The sequence below is a fragment of the Caloenas nicobarica genome, chromosome 6, assembly GCF_036013445.1.
Source record: "Caloenas nicobarica isolate bCalNic1 chromosome 6, bCalNic1.hap1, whole genome shotgun sequence".
Taxonomy (NCBI): domain Eukaryota; kingdom Metazoa; phylum Chordata; class Aves; order Columbiformes; family Columbidae; genus Caloenas; species Caloenas nicobarica.
Window position 1 is genome coordinate 22,680,745 of NC_088250.1, and position 18,107 is coordinate 22,698,851.

Consider the following 18,107-nt stretch of genomic DNA (forward strand, 5'->3'; position numbering starts at 1 on the left):
ACACGTTTCACTTTTTTGCTCTGTATCTGACCATGAGATCAGATTTCAGCCACAATGCTACTTCACAGACAGAATCCAGATGCACTCAATAGGCAGAAGAATGGGGAACCCCACTATGTACCTCGAGGGAAAGCTGCATTCAGTGGAAAATACGCATTGGTGGATAAGTATCATTGGTGGCAGTATGAGAGTCATGATTCCCTGAGGTTAGTACTGGAGACACAGCTTTTAGATGTCTTCAGTGCAGCCTCTCCAGTAGTGACTCACCACAGTAGGATGTGCTGAATCAGTGCCTTAGTCAAAAAGACCAGGACATTGAAAAAGTTTGCTGTTCGCAATCATCGGAATGATTTATGTCACATTGTTAAACAAACAGAAGCTCTAATTTTGGTACCACTTATTGTATCTTTGGGAAAATTCAATTCCAGATTAAAGTAACTAGTACTAGGTAAATTCTAGGTTAGTTTTTGAAATATATTTTTCGTAGGAGTACCTGGAGATCTTTGATCTTTAAAAACAGGAGAAGCAGTGGTCTAGTTGAAAGTTTTCACTTTCTGTTTTCCCATATTCTGTGTTCTCTTTGACTTGATTGTGTCTACACAGATTTTCTTTATTTTATCTATAGCATTTCTACAGTGGCTGCTCATTCTCACTTTATTTGGACAAAAGTATTATTAAGGGCTGCTTTGGCAGGAGCAAAGACCTAAAAGAGAGGGATGGGTTATTTTTCTTTTCTTCTCTAGGAATAAAGACAAAATAACAACAAAACTTAAAAAGTACGAAAAGAGCCAGAAATATATCTAGCTCAAATGAGAATGTCTCAAAGACATATCATCTCAATGGCTGAAGACTAAAGTTTGCAAGCTGTAAGTAGACTATTTAAATTTAATGAACTATGTACTCAGATTACTAAACCTTTAATGACTGAGGAAGCCATAGACAACCTTTGGTAATGATGCAATCTTTAAATCAAAGAACCTGGAGAAGAAATTGTCTTTTTCTGCTATTCCATTACTTGAGATGGAAGGAAATTTTTGTCACACAATGAAAAACACTTATACTAACGTTCTCTAAGATAAATATTATGAAGTATCCACATGTTCATGCAAATATGGACTGAATTAACTTCTATTCCTGGTTAAAGATGGTCAATCCAGTGAGAAGTAATGATACACAGATGAGAACACTCCTATTAGCCTGGGCACAGTTATCCCATATCTATCAAGACCGCACTAGTCATGCAGGAATGTCAACGAGACCCATTTTTCCCTTTTAGTTAAAGCATGCAGGTAAAAGAATTACTGGAATTTTTGAAACTCATATCACTTAAAGAATATTTTTAAAAACACTTTCAGTCTGTGTTAGGTTTTGTGGACTAACCCATGTTCCATCCTGGTTTTCCTACATCTCTTTGCTCTTAGGTTGAAAAAATGTTTCTATGTGAACATTTAGACTTATCTTTGCCTACCGCAATTAATTTTGAGAAGCTTTGGACCAAGGAACAAAGAATGAGAAAATCTTGAAGAAACTTCAGTCTTCAAGAAGCTTCAGCTCCTAAGGAGAAACTTTTCTTAACAACTCATTTTTTTTGCTAGAAATGTAGCCTTTTTGTTTTCATGATGGCAAAAGATCCAGTGGCTAAACTCTGATATTTGGCACCTGTTAGAGAAATAAGGTAAGAGTATCTTTTATTCTCAGTCAGAAATAATGTTTCACTTCATAAGATGGCCATTTGTTATAGCACTACATATCTTCACTAATATATTAGTGGGAAAATGAAACAAACATCTTAAATGAGATCTAGCTGTAGAAATCTGTGTTACCTGTATTGTTGCTATTTTCCATTAGAATGTAAGGATCTTTAACATTGGAAGGAATTTGCAAAATACCAATCAAGGGCTGTATTCCAACCAGGTTGATGGGCTAAGAAAGAGACCCTTCCTCTTCCTCCTAAATTGCATATGGTTTTCATTTGGCCTTTTTCAGGTTTCTCCAATACTTCAAGTATTCACACCTGATCTCTTTTCACACCTTCTCAGAGGCAATTCATGGTGTTAAATATAAGGCAGGCCTGCATTTTAAGAATTTCCAGAGGTTTTGGTCAATTTTTATAAGTAAAAGGGTCAAACAACTATATTTTGGGGGTTCTACAACTTGTAGGTACATATCTGAGGAATCCAGGTTCATTTCTTTACATAAACTATCTTGGGTTACTTGAGTTTACTAAGTACAGCATATATTGGCCCTGATGTAAGAATATTAATCCACTATTTCCATTCCTAGGCAGGAGGAGAGAAGCAATAGGAACAAATTAATTCAAAAGTGAATGTTGCAGTGAGGTAGAGAGGGAAGAAAAGAGGTGAGTGTGGAATGGCAGTGGACACAAACAAGCAAATAAGCAGGGGGAAAGACTGTCCATAGCAAACGTCTTGGTGAGAGAGAACAGTGACCAATGATATCTTCCCACAAAGCAGCTTCTGGATGTTTGAGACAGGTCTGAGATTGCTTTCTGGTCTCTAATCTAATCTGTTTTCAGTGTTTTCCCATCTGCCTAGTCTTTCACCAGTCAGATTGAACCTTATGTATTATATTCTACCCAGATTTCCCAACTCTTACAGTCCTTTCTTTTGTTGAGGTTGGGGTTCTTAAGATTTAGTGCTTTTACAGTTTATTGCAAGTCATTACTGAAGATATTCAATAAAACTGCATGTAACATCCCTGAAGCACCACATTAGTATAATTCATCGGTATTTTCTGTATTTACTGTTCTTTGGTCAGGTTTCAGCCAATGTGAACTCATATTCAATGTGAATTCATATTGAGCCACTTATCACTACTCTATTCTAAATCCTTTTAAAGTAAGGCTTTATTAAGGAAATACTATTTCTGTTACATATGCTTATTAGTTGATTTCATATTCTTGTAACAAGTATTTTTGTCTTCTGTGACTTACTAATTTTATTAATAAATACCTGGTGGTGATTTTATTATTTTTATTTTGAATACTTATGTAACACTAATGCCTATAGGCTACTGACACTGACTGTACAAATCCAGGCAAAAATTATAGTCTAAGGAAAATGACACAATAGATGAATGATAAAGGTTGGAAGGAATTGGAAAAAGGAAAACAAATCCTACATATTAGTCAGGACCTGTAAACACAAATTATGATATTTTAAATCAGTAGATTATAGTTTAAAGAAGAGGCAGGTTTTGAGCAGGTGCTGAATGCTGGAGGCTGTTTTCAGCTTTGAGGAAGTCACTCCATTCCTTCAGAATACCTACGTTAGTGCAACCGACATTCATCGATTCCTTGGCTTAGGAGCCATGGATAGTTTTGGCCAGCTGTCTTTCTAGATATCTCAATTAACGTTGCACTGCATTGCATTTACCACTTTGAATCACAGCAGTGACATTTTGCAGCTCTTTTTATCTTTTTGGAGTTCTGTTTCTTATTGAAATATTTATAAAGCAGTAAAAAATAGTGTAAAGATGCCGGGAAAGATGAAGTAAATATCAGTTATGAAAAGATAATAATCTATAACTGTAAGAAAAAAAATTCTTCAAAGTACTTTGGCAGATAAGGGGATAGGTTTTTCTTTGTGAAATTAGCCTCTGTCCACAAATGCCATGAGAAATTTTAAAAAAATATTTGACTTTAGGTCATCTTCACAACAATCTAATATTTACCTATCCTTTTGGTTTTAGGATCAATTGAATGCAGCATTACCCAAATTGGAATTTGATCAGAGCATAGTAACTTCAACCTAACTTATCTTCGCTTCCAGAAAAGTTATATCTGAATTTTGCAAAATAACTTCCCAAACACTAAGAGTAGAAATTAAGAAGACTCATTTCTTTAGACTCTTCCTGCATACTCTCTCTCTGTACTCCTGTCCTCAGCACAGTGGTAGTTTGAGTTGAGGTGATGGTTTGATGACACCAGCACACAACTGCTACATTTTTACTTCTAAAGCTGCAGAACATAATCTCTAGCAGATTCTGAAGTGGTCCCACTCACCCTATTGTTTCCATTTCTCCCATCATGGGAGCCCCAACTTTTTGTTTTGGACAAATATCTTCACTGGCCTAACGTGAGACAGCTAGTCTTATCAACATTTGTGATTTATAGCAGAGTTTTTCATCCAGGTTTTAGCATCTGAGAGGCTATTGCTGTGCTTGGCACGGAGGAAGATATTCTCAAATTACTGCCTCTCAAATAGAAGATTAGTATGAGAAAATTATAAGAGTGGGTCATTTTACAGATTCCATTTCCTATCTTTGCACTTATTCCAATCCTAATCAAATGCATGTTTGTGTGCCAGTGTTTCAGTTTTAACGGAATGAAAATCTCAGTAGTCAGCTTTTCTAATGCCAGTGCTCTAAAAGCAAAAATACATCCCATAAGAAACACTGCAAGGTTTGCTATTTCTCTACCTTGATTTGTTTTAATGCAAATAACTGTTAGATAAAATTATTTTAATAAATTATCATAGTATCCATCTGGTTCTTACAATGATACTTTTACCATTTGCCTGATTTAAGATATCATAAAAATAGACACCTTCAGGCCACTTCTTCTGGCTTTTTCAGAGAGACACACAAATTAATTTGGCATCCTTAGCACAGATATTTCACTTACTTTCTGAGTCATCTGTGTAAATGGTGAGAAGATAATTACATTCAAAAATAAAATTTAACAAGTTATCCATGGACATAATATAATTAACTGAAATATGCAGAAAATTAAGAACATATGGATACTGTTTATTGCTCAATCTTATTATTTAAAGGAAGGGAACGAAGGAAAACTGGAGAAAGATTTATGGAAAGAAATGCTCAAATACAACTAAATGGATTTATTTGGCAAAAGCATGTCTCTAATAAATTGGAGCTTATTTTTTCTGATGAAATCTATTGAATTGTAGACCATTATACATACAGTATCTAGGCCCAAATTGTATTCAAATACTTGAAATTCTTTTTGCTGAGCAGTATCAGGTACTGAGGGGCTTGGACCACATGCATTTTTGAGACCGTTCCTTTAAATACTGTTTTTAATGAAAACTATTCTGAAATGATTAGATATATAGAATTCTTTGCCTGAATTCTGCCCAGCATCATTCATGTCCTGACAGTTTGGTTACCGGATAACAAGCGATTTTAAAACCAGTGAAGGAAGAAGAGGGAAGCTGTCACTGACAAACGAGTTGTTCATGGCTCAAGGATTGCTTAGAGCTTCTTCGGGGCTCAGTGCAGGGAACAGAATCACTTTTGTTCATTGTTCTATTAAAGTACTGCATGTATAGCAATAATAATCAAATCTATATTTGTGTGTTATTCTATCAAGCTCTGTAATCTGAGTGAAAACACGTGGGGCATATTTAGTATAGGAAAAACCTTGTGTAATAGCAGCAGCCAGGAAAGGTCTAATAACTGCACTGGACAGCAGTGGAGACAGGACTCAAGTAATGCTTCCAACTTGTCAAGAAAACTTTTTTAAAGCATGTTTTACGACCATCTGAGAAATAGAATGAAACCTGAAGTCTGCTAATATTACTTATCCCAGTTATCCATTGGCCCCTTTGTGGAGTTCTAGCTATACAAATACATATATTTCTAGTGAGGACAAGGTCTTTGTTATAGCATTCATAACCATAACTGTCAACGGATGAAAAGCAGCCTAACTAAATGCACTGAACTCTGAAGAGAAGACAGACCCACTGATGACTCTAGGAGGGTACACCTTTTAAGACTAGTTTAATAGAAAAGGCACCTAGGTCAACAATTTGAATCACGGACCTGTAAAATGTGGAATAAAGGAATCAATTATTCAGAAAAACCAAAGGGAAACCTCAAACATCTTAGTTTATTAAACCTGCATGGGCAAAAGCAATAATCAAAGGAGTATGGACTGTATCCAGAGAATGCGTGTGCTTTTGGTTCTCAAATAAAGGACAATTTTCAGTTTAGGATCCTTATAATTGGGAGTTAAATTAATAAAATGCAGGTATCAGCAAAGGCTTCCATCCTGTATAAGCTAAAAATTAGCAGCAGAGGTTTCAGTATAGCAACGTGGGATAAAGGTGTCTGATGGACACTCTGGCTGGCTTAACAATTTATTTTTCAATTTACACTACATCGGTACCTCCAGCCTTCCAGGATCTCTGTGATTCCACACATTACATGAACTCATGTTTGTCCAGGCTCTTCCTTGAGAAAAGCTTTCTCCACGTCTACATTGCAGTACAGTCAGGTACCTCAGTTCTGGTCTTGTGTTACTGAGATGCTTGGCGCTATAATCTACCAACTAAATTATTTCAGCGATCTCAGTGCTAATTGTACACACTGATGCTGTGCTGTGAACTCCAGAGATAAAGACTTGAGGTGGCACAGGAGCAGATTTACCCACCATGTCAGGTGGAAAGAGCAGCAGGGACTACATCATCCAGCACTGGCACCAAAGACATTTGAAGGGAACCAGAGTCTTAGATTTCAAATTAGTTTTAGTCTGAAGTAATATTACGACACTGGCCTTGCAAAAAATCAGGAACAGCATTCTTTTCCCACATAGTCTTGATCTTACATCCTGTTTCCTTTTACTATAAAAGGCCTGTGGGTTTGATTCACAGCTCACAGACAGTCAATATATGCAACCTGACCTGCTTTGGTATCTAACGTTAACCTTCAGCACAGTAAACTGTCAGTAAGAAAGAATTATGCTTGTTCCTCCAGTAATTCAGTTGCAGTCATTTAAACATCATTAATCATACAAAAACTTATTATTCATTTAATGGAAGTATTTATGTTTGTTAAAGTTGGATTACTGATACTTGAAAAAATATGGGAAGATAAAAGGTATCAACTAGTAAAATACAGGTTTACAATATTCAAGAGTACTTCATGGAATATGCATTTACACTTGCTGTTAAAAAAACATACGCTGTTAAAATATTTGTATCAATATTTTGCTGTAACTGTGAGAGTCTCAGGACATAGGCAAAGCAATGTTTGTGGGCAGAAGTAATGTCTTTTTCTAGACCAGCAGGAAAATGCTGAAAAAATAATTTTAAAAATATCTAAATAAATTCTGATAAGTTGCTTTTAACTTTAATTCAGCCTTGAAATATGCTGCTTCCATTTCAGGCCTGGAAAGGGTTTCTGAGCAATATTTTTTTTTCTATTGGTACAGTTTTCCTAAATTATCTAATTTTCTTTTATAGGTCATTCTTATGTGAGAGGCTAAAAGTAATTAAATTTGCAGGATGAAAACATGGCACAGGCACTGCTGGTACCACCAGGACCTGAAAGCTTCCGCTATTTTACTAGAGATTCTCTCGCAGCTATTGAAAAGCGTTCTGCAGAAGAAAAAGCTAAAAAGCCCAAACAAGAACATACAGATGATGATGATGAAAATGGTCCAAAACCAAACAGTGACCTGGAGGCAGGAAAGACGCTGCCATTTATTTACGGTGACATACCTCCAGGAATGGTATCTGAACCTTTAGAAGACCTGGACCCATATTATATCAATAAAAAAGTGAGTGAATAATCTTTTGCAGAAAATATAATATAATTTTCTACACTAGAAAAGTTTAATCATAAAATATGATGGTTAGAGCCATCAAGTCACTAAATATACAGAAACATCCTTTCATTTAACAGGATTGATTTATGGTCTTCTATATTGTGACTCCTTCAACTTCTGTTGAGCTATTCTGTTCTTTACTTCATTGTAAGGAAGATATAGCTTCCTTGAGCTTGCCTGAACTTGAGAACATGACTGAATGTTCCTGATTTCAATGTAGTACTAAGACTATATCTGACAAATGAGGTGTTCCAGGCACGATTTTGCAGTGGAGATGGTTGTAGATAACCAGGTAGCATCCATCCAAGTTAGTGAAATAAAGGACTGTAACTGTATTATTTGTTTCTGTTATAGCTATATAACATATGTAAACATATATCTATATATGTATGTATAAAATATATCCATCTCTATTTACGCAGCATATAGAGACTCCATGTAAATCTTGGGTCATATAAAACTACCACAATGAAAGCTGTTGTGTGAGGTGCTTGGGTAGATCTCTGCTGCTCAGTTGTCAATTAGAAGTCTGTGGCAGACACCACAGAAAAGCAGAGTTTTGAGGAACGAATCAAAAAAAGACAGTTATGTTATTCTGAAGACTAATTGAGACTTTTCATACAGAAAGAGCAGAGTGAAGCGTTACATATTGTGAGAGAAAAGTGGTGTGCCTGAGTTACATGTGTGAGGCTGCAACACAACCGGACCATCAACAGCACAGATGTGCTCCATGAAGAATGTAAACTCCTGAAAGAGATGTACCTCCCTTCCCATTTGCACAGTCATGCAAAGTCCTCGTTCACATGACCCACAAGCCAGGGACTTGGAGACAGAAAGGCTAGTCCAGACAGAGCCATTGTATTAAAGAGTTTGCCCTTTGACCTTTTTAAAAGTTAGGATCTCCAGTAGAGTATATGGTTTTTGCAATGATGCATATGGTCTGGAAACAGATTGCCATTATGTGACTTAAGAGAAAGACAACGAACAAACAAGTTTATTGCTGTAGCTGGGATCAGGTGCAGATTGTGTTAAACTCCTTCAGGATCTGAATCAGTCCTGCCAGGGAATAGTTAAAAATACCTTCTGGCCTGCACAGATTAGTATTAATAAAAAGTACAGCTGACAGATTCTTATAACTGTGTGCACTAATCCCTTTCCTTGACTAGCTGCAAAAGAAATCAGGAATAATGCTGCATATATAAATGCAGGAATAAAGTTTTCTAAACAATTCTTCTACGAATGAAATATCACAAATTCTGAGAAGTACAAAGGTATACCTTCTTACCCCCAGATCTGAAAAAGTCAGACTACTGATGGACTTGTTAGTCTATGAGAGCAATCAGTAACCTGCAGAATCTTGTCACAGGCGACATCTATATTTATGTTACATACCAGGCTGGTGTGCTCAACAGAAAACACATGGCCGTCTTGATGAACTACTATTAGTCATCGCTCCTCCAGTTTATAGCAGAAACTACTCTTAATCACAGAGTTGTCAATGCAGAGAAAATCACGTGTGAATTGTAGTCTGTCTTCAGGCTCTGCTGCAGCACTGACCTTGGGACAGGCAACATCTTTCTCGCATTTCTCGCTGGATGAAGGGCTGCAGGGCAGAGAGAAATGCCAATCGATGAGTGCGAGTTCATCCTCTGTCATCCTCAATGATACACTCGATGTTATTCTGTGAAGAGGCCCCGGCAACACTCCTTTACCTGTTTTCTTCCCTGCTGTAGAGAGGTTTGCTTTTTCTCCCAGAGATGGCAGACCAGATAGGCAGTAAAGGCCACAGAGAGGGCAGCAGTTTTCTGGTCACAGCCAAGTTTTTACAGAGAATGGAAATCCACATGGAGAATAATGATACTATATAACTCTGCTGAGGGCATAACAAAGACTCTTTTGAGGTAACACAAAGCAGAGCCATTACCATCAACAAAGAGCAAAAGGAATGAAGAACGGTCATGTCCTGAAGAAATTTCAAACAGCACCAAAGATGCAAGTAAACCTCACACACAAATACACTTGGAATAAAAATGCAAACACTTAGGCGATGTCCGCCAACAGGAACAGAATGAAACAAACATGAACCATAGGTTTATCAGGTCAAATTTTGAAAGATAATAACTACCTAAATTTGCTGCCCACGTATAGGGAAAATAAGAGCATGTTATTAAAAACAAAACCAGCATTTTTTTAAGAAAATATTTGTTGTTATAGGATGCCAAATTCTGGCATACATTTGTCTCAGACTGCTCAGAATGATGTCAGCTGGCAATTTATTAATGCCCTTTATTTTTTCACAGATATATCTTTAGAAGATACATATAATTGATATTGGTAGTACTTAAAATTCTAAGATGAAAGCAAAATTATTTTAAAAGTACTGTTAATTGTTTAGTGACAGGTGTTTGCCCTTGTCACCATATATATGTGTATATAATTCTGTCAAGTATTTGCTCCAAACACAAACTGGTGTTTAGAATTGCACTTTTGCTGTTTTGGTTTTGCTTGTGTTTGCTCATAAGGTAGAATGTATTGGATTAATTTGAAACTCTGATTTTAATCAAAGACTTTGTTAGAAATAAAACTGAAAATATTTTATGATGAAATCCTGCATTTTGCTATTATTTCTAAACTGACGTTGGTGTTGATAATTCCCACCAATTTTAATAATATCAGAATTCAGTCCACATGCCGGGAAATTTAGCGAATTGGAGAACTGTCTGTGGAAGGCTTAGCCCACTGTATTCACAGAAATCAGTTATTTTCCTACCACAGGCAGACAGTAGAATGGAACTTGAACCTCCCAGATGGAGAATGGAATCCTTTAGGAGGAAGTAAATATATTTATGTAGTCAACAATGCATTTTAATTTTGTATTTCTTTTTTGCAGACTTTCATAGTGTTGAATAAGGGAAAGGCAATTTTCCGATTCAGTGCCACATCTGCCTTGTACATTTTAACTCCTTTTAATCCCATCAGAAAAATTGCTATCAAGATTTTGGTACATTCATATCCTTTTTTTCTTAATGTTGGTCTAAGTGTTTAAAACTATTTAATTACTGGAATAACACTTTTCATATGTGTATACAAATTGTGTACATGTAGGTGTGCTATGCTAACTAAACATATGCTGATCACACTTAAAAAGCAGCAATATCACATGTGAATTGCAGTATGATCTTCAGTCCTACTGAGAGAATTCTCTACTGAAACACCTAAAGCTGTCAGGTTTAAATATCAGGCTTTATATACAAAAGCAGACCTAATCTCATACTAAGCCCTGCAGCTAAGGCCACATTAGTAACAAACCATTGCACTTGAACATATCTAAGGTCACACTTTTACCAAGACCAGTAGTACTATTCATGAACCAGACTCACTTAGCAAGGACAAAAAAGCACTCGCAAAGAGCTGCTTTTTCAGGCACATTTTTTCAGCATTGTGTTTCCAGCACTGGAGTAGATGTCCTATAAAAGATCCAGGCCAGAATAAAGGAGAATATTTTCAAATATATTTCAATCATGTCCAAAGAACAAGCTGGGCGTAAACAACCAACCTCTGCCTAAAGATCTTTTAGCATGATCCCCCTGGCTTCAATAAGTAATCATGTTTGGGCACTCATTTCATATTTTTACAGACTTAAGGATGTGTTTAAATTTCATTTAAATCCCAAACCTGCCATAATTATAAAAGTAATGCACTGTTTTACAGTAAGTGCACCATTACATGCCAGATGGCATACCATTTAAAATAGGTAAAATTACGTGCAAAGCTTTATTTTCAGCTTTTATTTAGAATGTCATGTTATTCGTACATATTTTTATACTTAATATTTTTAATTACTTCAGTGTTATAAAATTGTCATACTTTTTTGACTTACGTGCCTTGACTATAATCTACATTATTCAGCATGCTTATCATGTGCACTATTTTGACCAACTGTGTGTTTATGACCATGAGTAACCCTCCAGACTGGACAAAGAATGTAGAGTAAGTTAAACATTTTTACTTCCTTATTTTTATGTGTTTGCGGTTTTTTGTGTGACTCCAAACAAGTGGCATTTATGGAAAGCTGCATGCCAGAACGGGCTTTTCCAGAGTCATGAAGAATCAGATTCCATGGGATGATAAGTATCTTTCTGGATTCCTCCTGAATAATTTAAATGGTTTAAGATAATTTAAACGGTTTGTTCTTTAAAATTATGTGTAAGGAATATCCGAACTTCTACAGTGAAGTACAAACACAAGCTCTTGCCCTTGGGTATTCTGAGCTGTAAATTGGAAAAGGAGCTCCAGAACTTCAAATGTGCCTGTAAAATCGTCGCATGCCATCAGTGAGGCCAGCTACATATTGCTTGAGTATCCATGACCTTAGCACAGTGGGACATTCATCGTGGCTCACTGATGTGGACTTGAGTGCCAGCCCCAACAAGCACACACAACACCCAAACCACACCAAATTCAAACTGCTGAGCAAAGGGCTTTACCTATGGAGGAATAACATATTGCTGGCAGAAGTAAGGAAACGACACAGTATCTCTGTTTCTCTTTCTTGTTCATGGTTAAATGTGCATGTTTGTTCTCTAACAAAATACAGATACACATTTTCCTTTGAAATATTATGTTTTTCTTTGAAATAATCCTACTCATGAAAACCTGGTTCTAACCACTTGTGGTTTCTTTCATTTCCTCCTGCTCTCCAATTGCCATTATCGATTTCTGTTTCTTTATTTCACTGCATTAAGGAAACTTTCTCTGAATGCTATATTTAGAAACTGCACTAGTATTCGCCCATTCCCAGTATGCTCACTTGTGACAGTGGCTTGTTAGGATTGCTGAGTCTGAACGGAGAGCAGTGGGGTCTGCAGGCAGATTTCCTTGATTCTCAAGGTCCACACAGACCCACCTGCGGCTCAGGAAGTCCCTGCATTACGCTGGTTACAACTGATTATTCTGTGTTTTTAAATTGAATGGCTGTTCTCACACCAGGTAAATTGGTAATCATGATCCACATCTTCAAGAAAAACAGTCTGGGCATGCTTTCTTACATTTAATGATTATTTATGAAATAAAACTATATTATAGGCATGAGTATAGTTATCCAGAACTGATTTTCACAAAACTCTGATTTTGACAGAAAAAAAAAAATCTTCATTCTTTGTAACACTTAGATCTCTACCTGATTTGTGAATTCAAGGAAAGAGACAGCCCTGTGAGTGCCAGAGAATGTATATATAAATATCAAAGTGTCAAATATCTATAAATACTAGAGACTGAAATTATTTGCAAGCACAAAAACTGAGATTAAATCAACCTTTTAGAAAGTTAATAGTATATATGTGTGAGCTTCAAATTTCATCTTCTGAACAACAATTCCATTCTTAAGTGCTTGGGGCAAGTTAATTATTTCCTATTTTCACTTCTAAATACTTTCTATTTTCTTTTCTTCTAATTCATCTTTGATAAAGAATGGCGCTGTCTATAAGCATAAGTATGCAAAACTGTATTACTCCTGCTCTGATGCTTTTCAGGTACACTTTCACCGGAATTTATACCTTTGAATCACTTATCAAAATTCTTGCAAGGGGCTTCTGCTTAGAAGGTTTTACTTTTCTGCGAGACCCATGGAACTGGCTTGACTTCAGTGTCATTTTAATGGCGTAAGTGGTTCAAGAAGTTTTAAGCTTTTAGGGCATGAAATTAGTGGCAAATGTTATTATAATAAATATATTGATTTAAAAGTATTTCATTTATGCAACCTGCAAAGTTTAGGTACTGTATCACACATTTTAGTACTCATAAATCAAAGTAAAATATGGCAGGAGCCAGCACGGAGTGTCAGCTGCTAGTGTAATTACTGCTGAGGGACACTAATTTCATGTCCTACCTTTTTCCACTCACCAGAATGGAAGCCATCCCTTTGATTTCATGTCACTGTCCCGTTACAAGCTAATTAGTTTAATTAGTTGTTCAAATACAATTCAGTGAGTTTCACATCAATGAAATTGATGAAAATAAATAATTATAAAAGTGAGGTGTACTGAAGAGACAGGTAAATTTTGAAGTATGATTGCTAATATTGCCACAGAGGTTTTGAAGACCCACATAATTAGTATAAGCTCTGCCTCAATTCTGAATAACTGTGATTTAATCCTACAGGTATGTAACAGAATTTGTAAACCTAGGCAATGTTTCAGCTCTTCGAACTTTCAGAGTATTGAGAGCTTTGAAAACTATTTCTGTAATTCCAGGTAAGAAGGAGTTGATGTAAGGTGTTAGGCCCCTCGTATCTCCAACTGTTATTTGTGTGCTGTCATTGTGTTTGTGTGTGAACTCCCCTATTACAGATATGTGACAGAGTTTGTGGACCTGGGCAATGTCTCAGCGTTGAGAACATTCAGAGTTCTCCGAGCTTTGAAAACAATATCAGTCATTCCAGGTGAGAGCTAGGTTAAACACTGAGGCTGACTTTCATTCCATTGAAGTTGAATTCACTTCTTTTGAGCATAAGTCTTGCTGTTTGCTGCTCATGTTGCTAAAAAAAAAAAGGCATGGACCATAAACCTGGATTATGATTCTTTGCCTTTTCAGCATTAGCTTCTTTTATGTTGCAAAATCAGCCTTTGAGTTTAACTGATTCTTGCATGAAACATAAGATATGAGGCCTATGGGTTATTTTGCTTTGTTTTTCTGCATTTTATTATGACAAGTTGTCTCATTTACATTTAAAAAGCTTTAGCGCTATGGCTTTCTTGATTTTGAATTTTTTCCTTTATTTTACCACTCAAAATTGACATTGGTCCTACAAACTACTGAGCAACAATGAAGAAAGCTACCAAAATGAAGACAAATATTGCACAGGAAAATTTATCAAACACGAATGATTTTTCTTCCTCAAAAATACTTGCAATTCTATTGCATACTATCTTCATACTGTTGTAAAGTCATATTTAATATTATTTTTTTCTCAAAATTACCTGCCATTCTATCTAATTCTATTTTCATACTATTGTGTAGTCATATTTAATATTAACTGGAAACTGAATTATTGGCAGAATAGTAAATGCAGAGAAAAATTAAGAAATAAAATCAAATCCATAACAGGAAAGCCTGATTGATAAAATTTCCTGCTTGAGAGAACATTATATATTCCATTTATTGGAATATGTGTACATTGCCTATTCATAAAAAAGAATCTTTTTCTTTCATTCATTTTCACAAGCTCTGAGGCTGCTCATGAAGCTTTACTTTTGAAAAATAAAAAATAATTTCTTTTTAAGTGTCTGCATGAAATCTTAATTATATGCGGAGGGCAAAGATAGTCTTTGATAAATCTATGGATCTTTCCTCTTTGCAGGCCTAAAGACTATTGTGGGAGCCCTAATTCAGTCTGTGAAGAAGCTCTCGGATGTTATGATCCTGACTGTGTTTTGCCTGAGTGTATTTGCACTAATAGGGCTGCAGCTCTTCATGGGCAACTTGAGGAATAAATGCCTGCAGTGGCCTCCAGACAATTCAACTTTTGAAATAAATGTTATTTCCTACTTTAACAGCACAATGAATGAAAATGGTACATTTGTTAATATGACAGTGAGCACATTCAACTGGAAGGATTACATTGAGGATCAAAGTAAGAATGTCTGATATAACTATTTTTAATCAAATTGTGGCTATAGTATGTAACTATTTGTGATCAAAGAACATTGAACAGTTTATATTTCTGCCTTATTTAGAACTGCTTACAGTGACTGACTGACAGAGATCAAATACACACAATAAGCAAGTACAATTACCAGAAAGGTTCCTAAACACACTACAAAGTGATCAGCAGCTAGCCACTTTGATTTTATTAAAATTCTTTTTTTTTTTACTTTGTAGTACTTTCAGGTTCATTTGTTTTATTCACATATATTTCTAATGCTTTTTACACAGCTCATTTTTACATTTTGGAAGGACAAAGAGATGCCCTACTTTGTGGTAACAGCTCTGATGCAGGGTAAGACCCCTTCAAAAATTCTCCGTTATGTTCTGGCTAAACAAAATACTCATTAACAGCCTTTCTTCCTGCTTGATTGGAAAATGATGTTGGTGTTAACAATGAAATACAAACTCTCATAAAGTCTGTTTTGGAGATGTACCAATTGAAGAAAGTCAGATGAAAGCAAAGGTTAGAACTGGGAAAGAAAATATGTAAAATATTAAGAAAGCACACTAGTAACTTCATTGTTCAAGACTGAATCTTTTTTTCAAGCCTAGCTCTTTTTCATTACTGGAAAATTCTGCCTTCCACATGTGCCCACTTATGAGCCTAGAATTGTTAGCTGAACTCCGATACTTAACTGGCAACAGTGAAGAAGCTTATTAAAAAACATATCTCAGCATTATGTGGGAGATCCCTAACAGTACACTTGGATTTAGATAATAATATTGTTTAATGTGTCTGTAACCTTAACATTTCAGCAATTATTTCTGCCAGGAAATGATTCATTTGGAATAAAAATTCTATTTGCAAAATGTGACTGAGGAGGATTTAAAAACATAGGTCATTTCATCCAGTGAAAGGATGGAAAGCGTATCTTTCATTTACTCTCTTATTAGTTCCTTTTTTTAGGACTTTCTTTTCTGGATGAATTAAATTGTATAAAAACTCATGGATTTCCCACAGAAAAATAATGCCTGTTGTTCCAAACTATAACAAATATGTTGTAGAAGGACATAAAAGTTATGACCAAGTACCTCCTGTTTGGTTTTCACATAGGCAGTGTCCAGAGGGATATATATGTGTGAAAGCTGGTAGAAACCCCAACTATGGTTACACAAGTTTTGACACCTTCAGTTGGGCCTTTTTGTCACTCTTTCGGCTAATGACTCAGGACTTCTGGGAAAACCTGTATCAGCTGGTAAGAAATTTTTATGACATAAAAAGTAAACTGTAGTTGATATACAAAATTATAAAAATAGGCTTATTTGTACATGAGCTGAAAGCATAATGCTCTTGCAGTAACCAAGAGAAGTGGTGGAATAATATACAGATATGCTTTCAAATCCCTAGACACTCCGTGCTGCTGGGAAGACATACATGATATTTTTTGTTCTGGTGATTTTTCTGGGCTCTTTCTATCTGATCAATTTGATCTTGGCTGTGGTTGCCATGGCCTATGAAGAACAGAATCAAGCAACCATGGAAGAAGCAGAACAGAAAGAGGCAGAATTTCAACAAATGCTGGAACAACTGAAGAAGCAACAAGAAGAAGCTCAGGTAATGATGGAAATTGTATTTTCTGAACAGCCCTGTTCTTAAGGCAAGGATAATAATATTTTAGGAATTAGAACATCTATAAATTATGCAATGAATTACAAAAAGAAAAAAGTTTTGTTTACCATACAAGTTCAAAAAGTGGAAATGAAAATCAGGAACTAACCAAACAGCAAAACCCCCAAACTAATGGTACAGAAAAGAAAGCTACTAAGTTCACCAAAAGGCTGTAAAAGCAAAATATTTGTGATAACATTGTCCTAGAAACCTGAATTTAAGTAGTCATAGTTCATGATGCTTTTATGTTACAGATCTTAAGAGCAGCACGAAAAAAGCCTAGTGACATTGCTTCTGATTTACGGTCTGGGTGAGAACTGACAGGCTTGCTGTACTTAATAGTTCTTCCCCAATGTTCAGAAAATAGAGAGAAGGATTGTGATCAGTGTCCTTTTATGTTTCTATTCAGCAAGGATTTAAGCATTCCCCTAATTCAAGCACACTAAGTCAATCAGAAGTTTATATAACCTTAGAACAGACTAGCAATATTTGCAACAGAGGTATTACTTCAGAATTATTTTGAAATAATCTTTGTTTTCTTTGAAAAGAGAAGAAAATTATTCAAAGTTTTTTGAGAAAAAGACATTTTGATAGATACTTTTGTGTGAGGTTTTCTTATCTAAAGTAAAATATATGCAGGAATTCAGTTCCATGAGTCAGACATCTGTGTAATTTCTGGACTTTCTATTGCTTTTCATCTAGCATATAAACATTTTCAACAGGACAGTGTTTATAAAATGCTAGCAAATGAGAATCTTCTATGAAACTATAGTTTTGATAGTATTTTACAACTATTTTTACTAGTTCAGAATGGTTCTATAAAGTGCTAATTGAAAGTGAAACTCTCCATCTTCTTCTTGAAAACTAAACTTTATACGTGGCCTGCGAAATCTAAGTAGCATATCTCTATTTTAGTCATTAAACCTTATTACTTCCAAATTGCGAAAGAAACAGCAGAATCCTGCAAAATTCAAATTAATTTTTAAAAAAGTTAAATATCAGCACAGAGTACCTTTTTTTTTTTTTTTAAATCCTGATATTTTAGTCCATGAAAGGCACTAAATCACATTATATCAAAAGGTATCAGGAGGGTCCTCTAGATGTTAGTGTGTTTGAGAGTGGGGACAGAGATGAAGCTAATCCAGAATTAGGAAGAATAATAGAATCACATGAAACAGAGACTACAAGGAAGGTTGGATAAAG

General features: G+C 35.6%; 1 protein-coding gene across 14 annotated transcripts in view; it reads left to right on the forward strand.

Moving 5' to 3' along the window:
- Positions 1 to 7,276: 7,276 nt before the first annotated feature.
- Positions 7,277 to 18,107, forward strand: part of LOC135990081 (sodium channel protein type 3 subunit alpha) — a 59,637-nt gene continuing 48,806 nt past the window's right edge. For 6 of the 14 annotated variants that reach the window (XM_065637426.1, XM_065637432.1, XM_065637430.1 and 3 more), the window contains exons 1-9: positions 7,277 to 7,543; positions 10,482 to 10,600; positions 11,492 to 11,581; positions 13,123 to 13,251; positions 13,939 to 14,030; positions 14,949 to 15,221; positions 15,524 to 15,587; positions 16,350 to 16,491; positions 16,644 to 16,850. In XM_065637426.1, coding sequence (XP_065493498.1) covers positions 7,277 to 7,543; positions 10,482 to 10,600; positions 11,492 to 11,581; positions 13,123 to 13,251; positions 13,939 to 14,030; positions 14,949 to 15,221; positions 15,524 to 15,587; positions 16,350 to 16,491; positions 16,644 to 16,850 — 1,383 coding nt within the window. Of the gene's footprint in view, positions 7,544 to 10,481; positions 10,605 to 11,486; positions 11,582 to 13,122; positions 13,252 to 13,750; positions 13,843 to 13,938; positions 14,031 to 14,948; positions 15,222 to 15,523; positions 15,588 to 16,349; positions 16,492 to 16,643; positions 16,851 to 18,107 lie in introns of all 14 variants that reach the window. The other 8 variants (XM_065637427.1, XM_065637431.1, XM_065637438.1 and 5 more) reach the window with 4 other exon arrangements.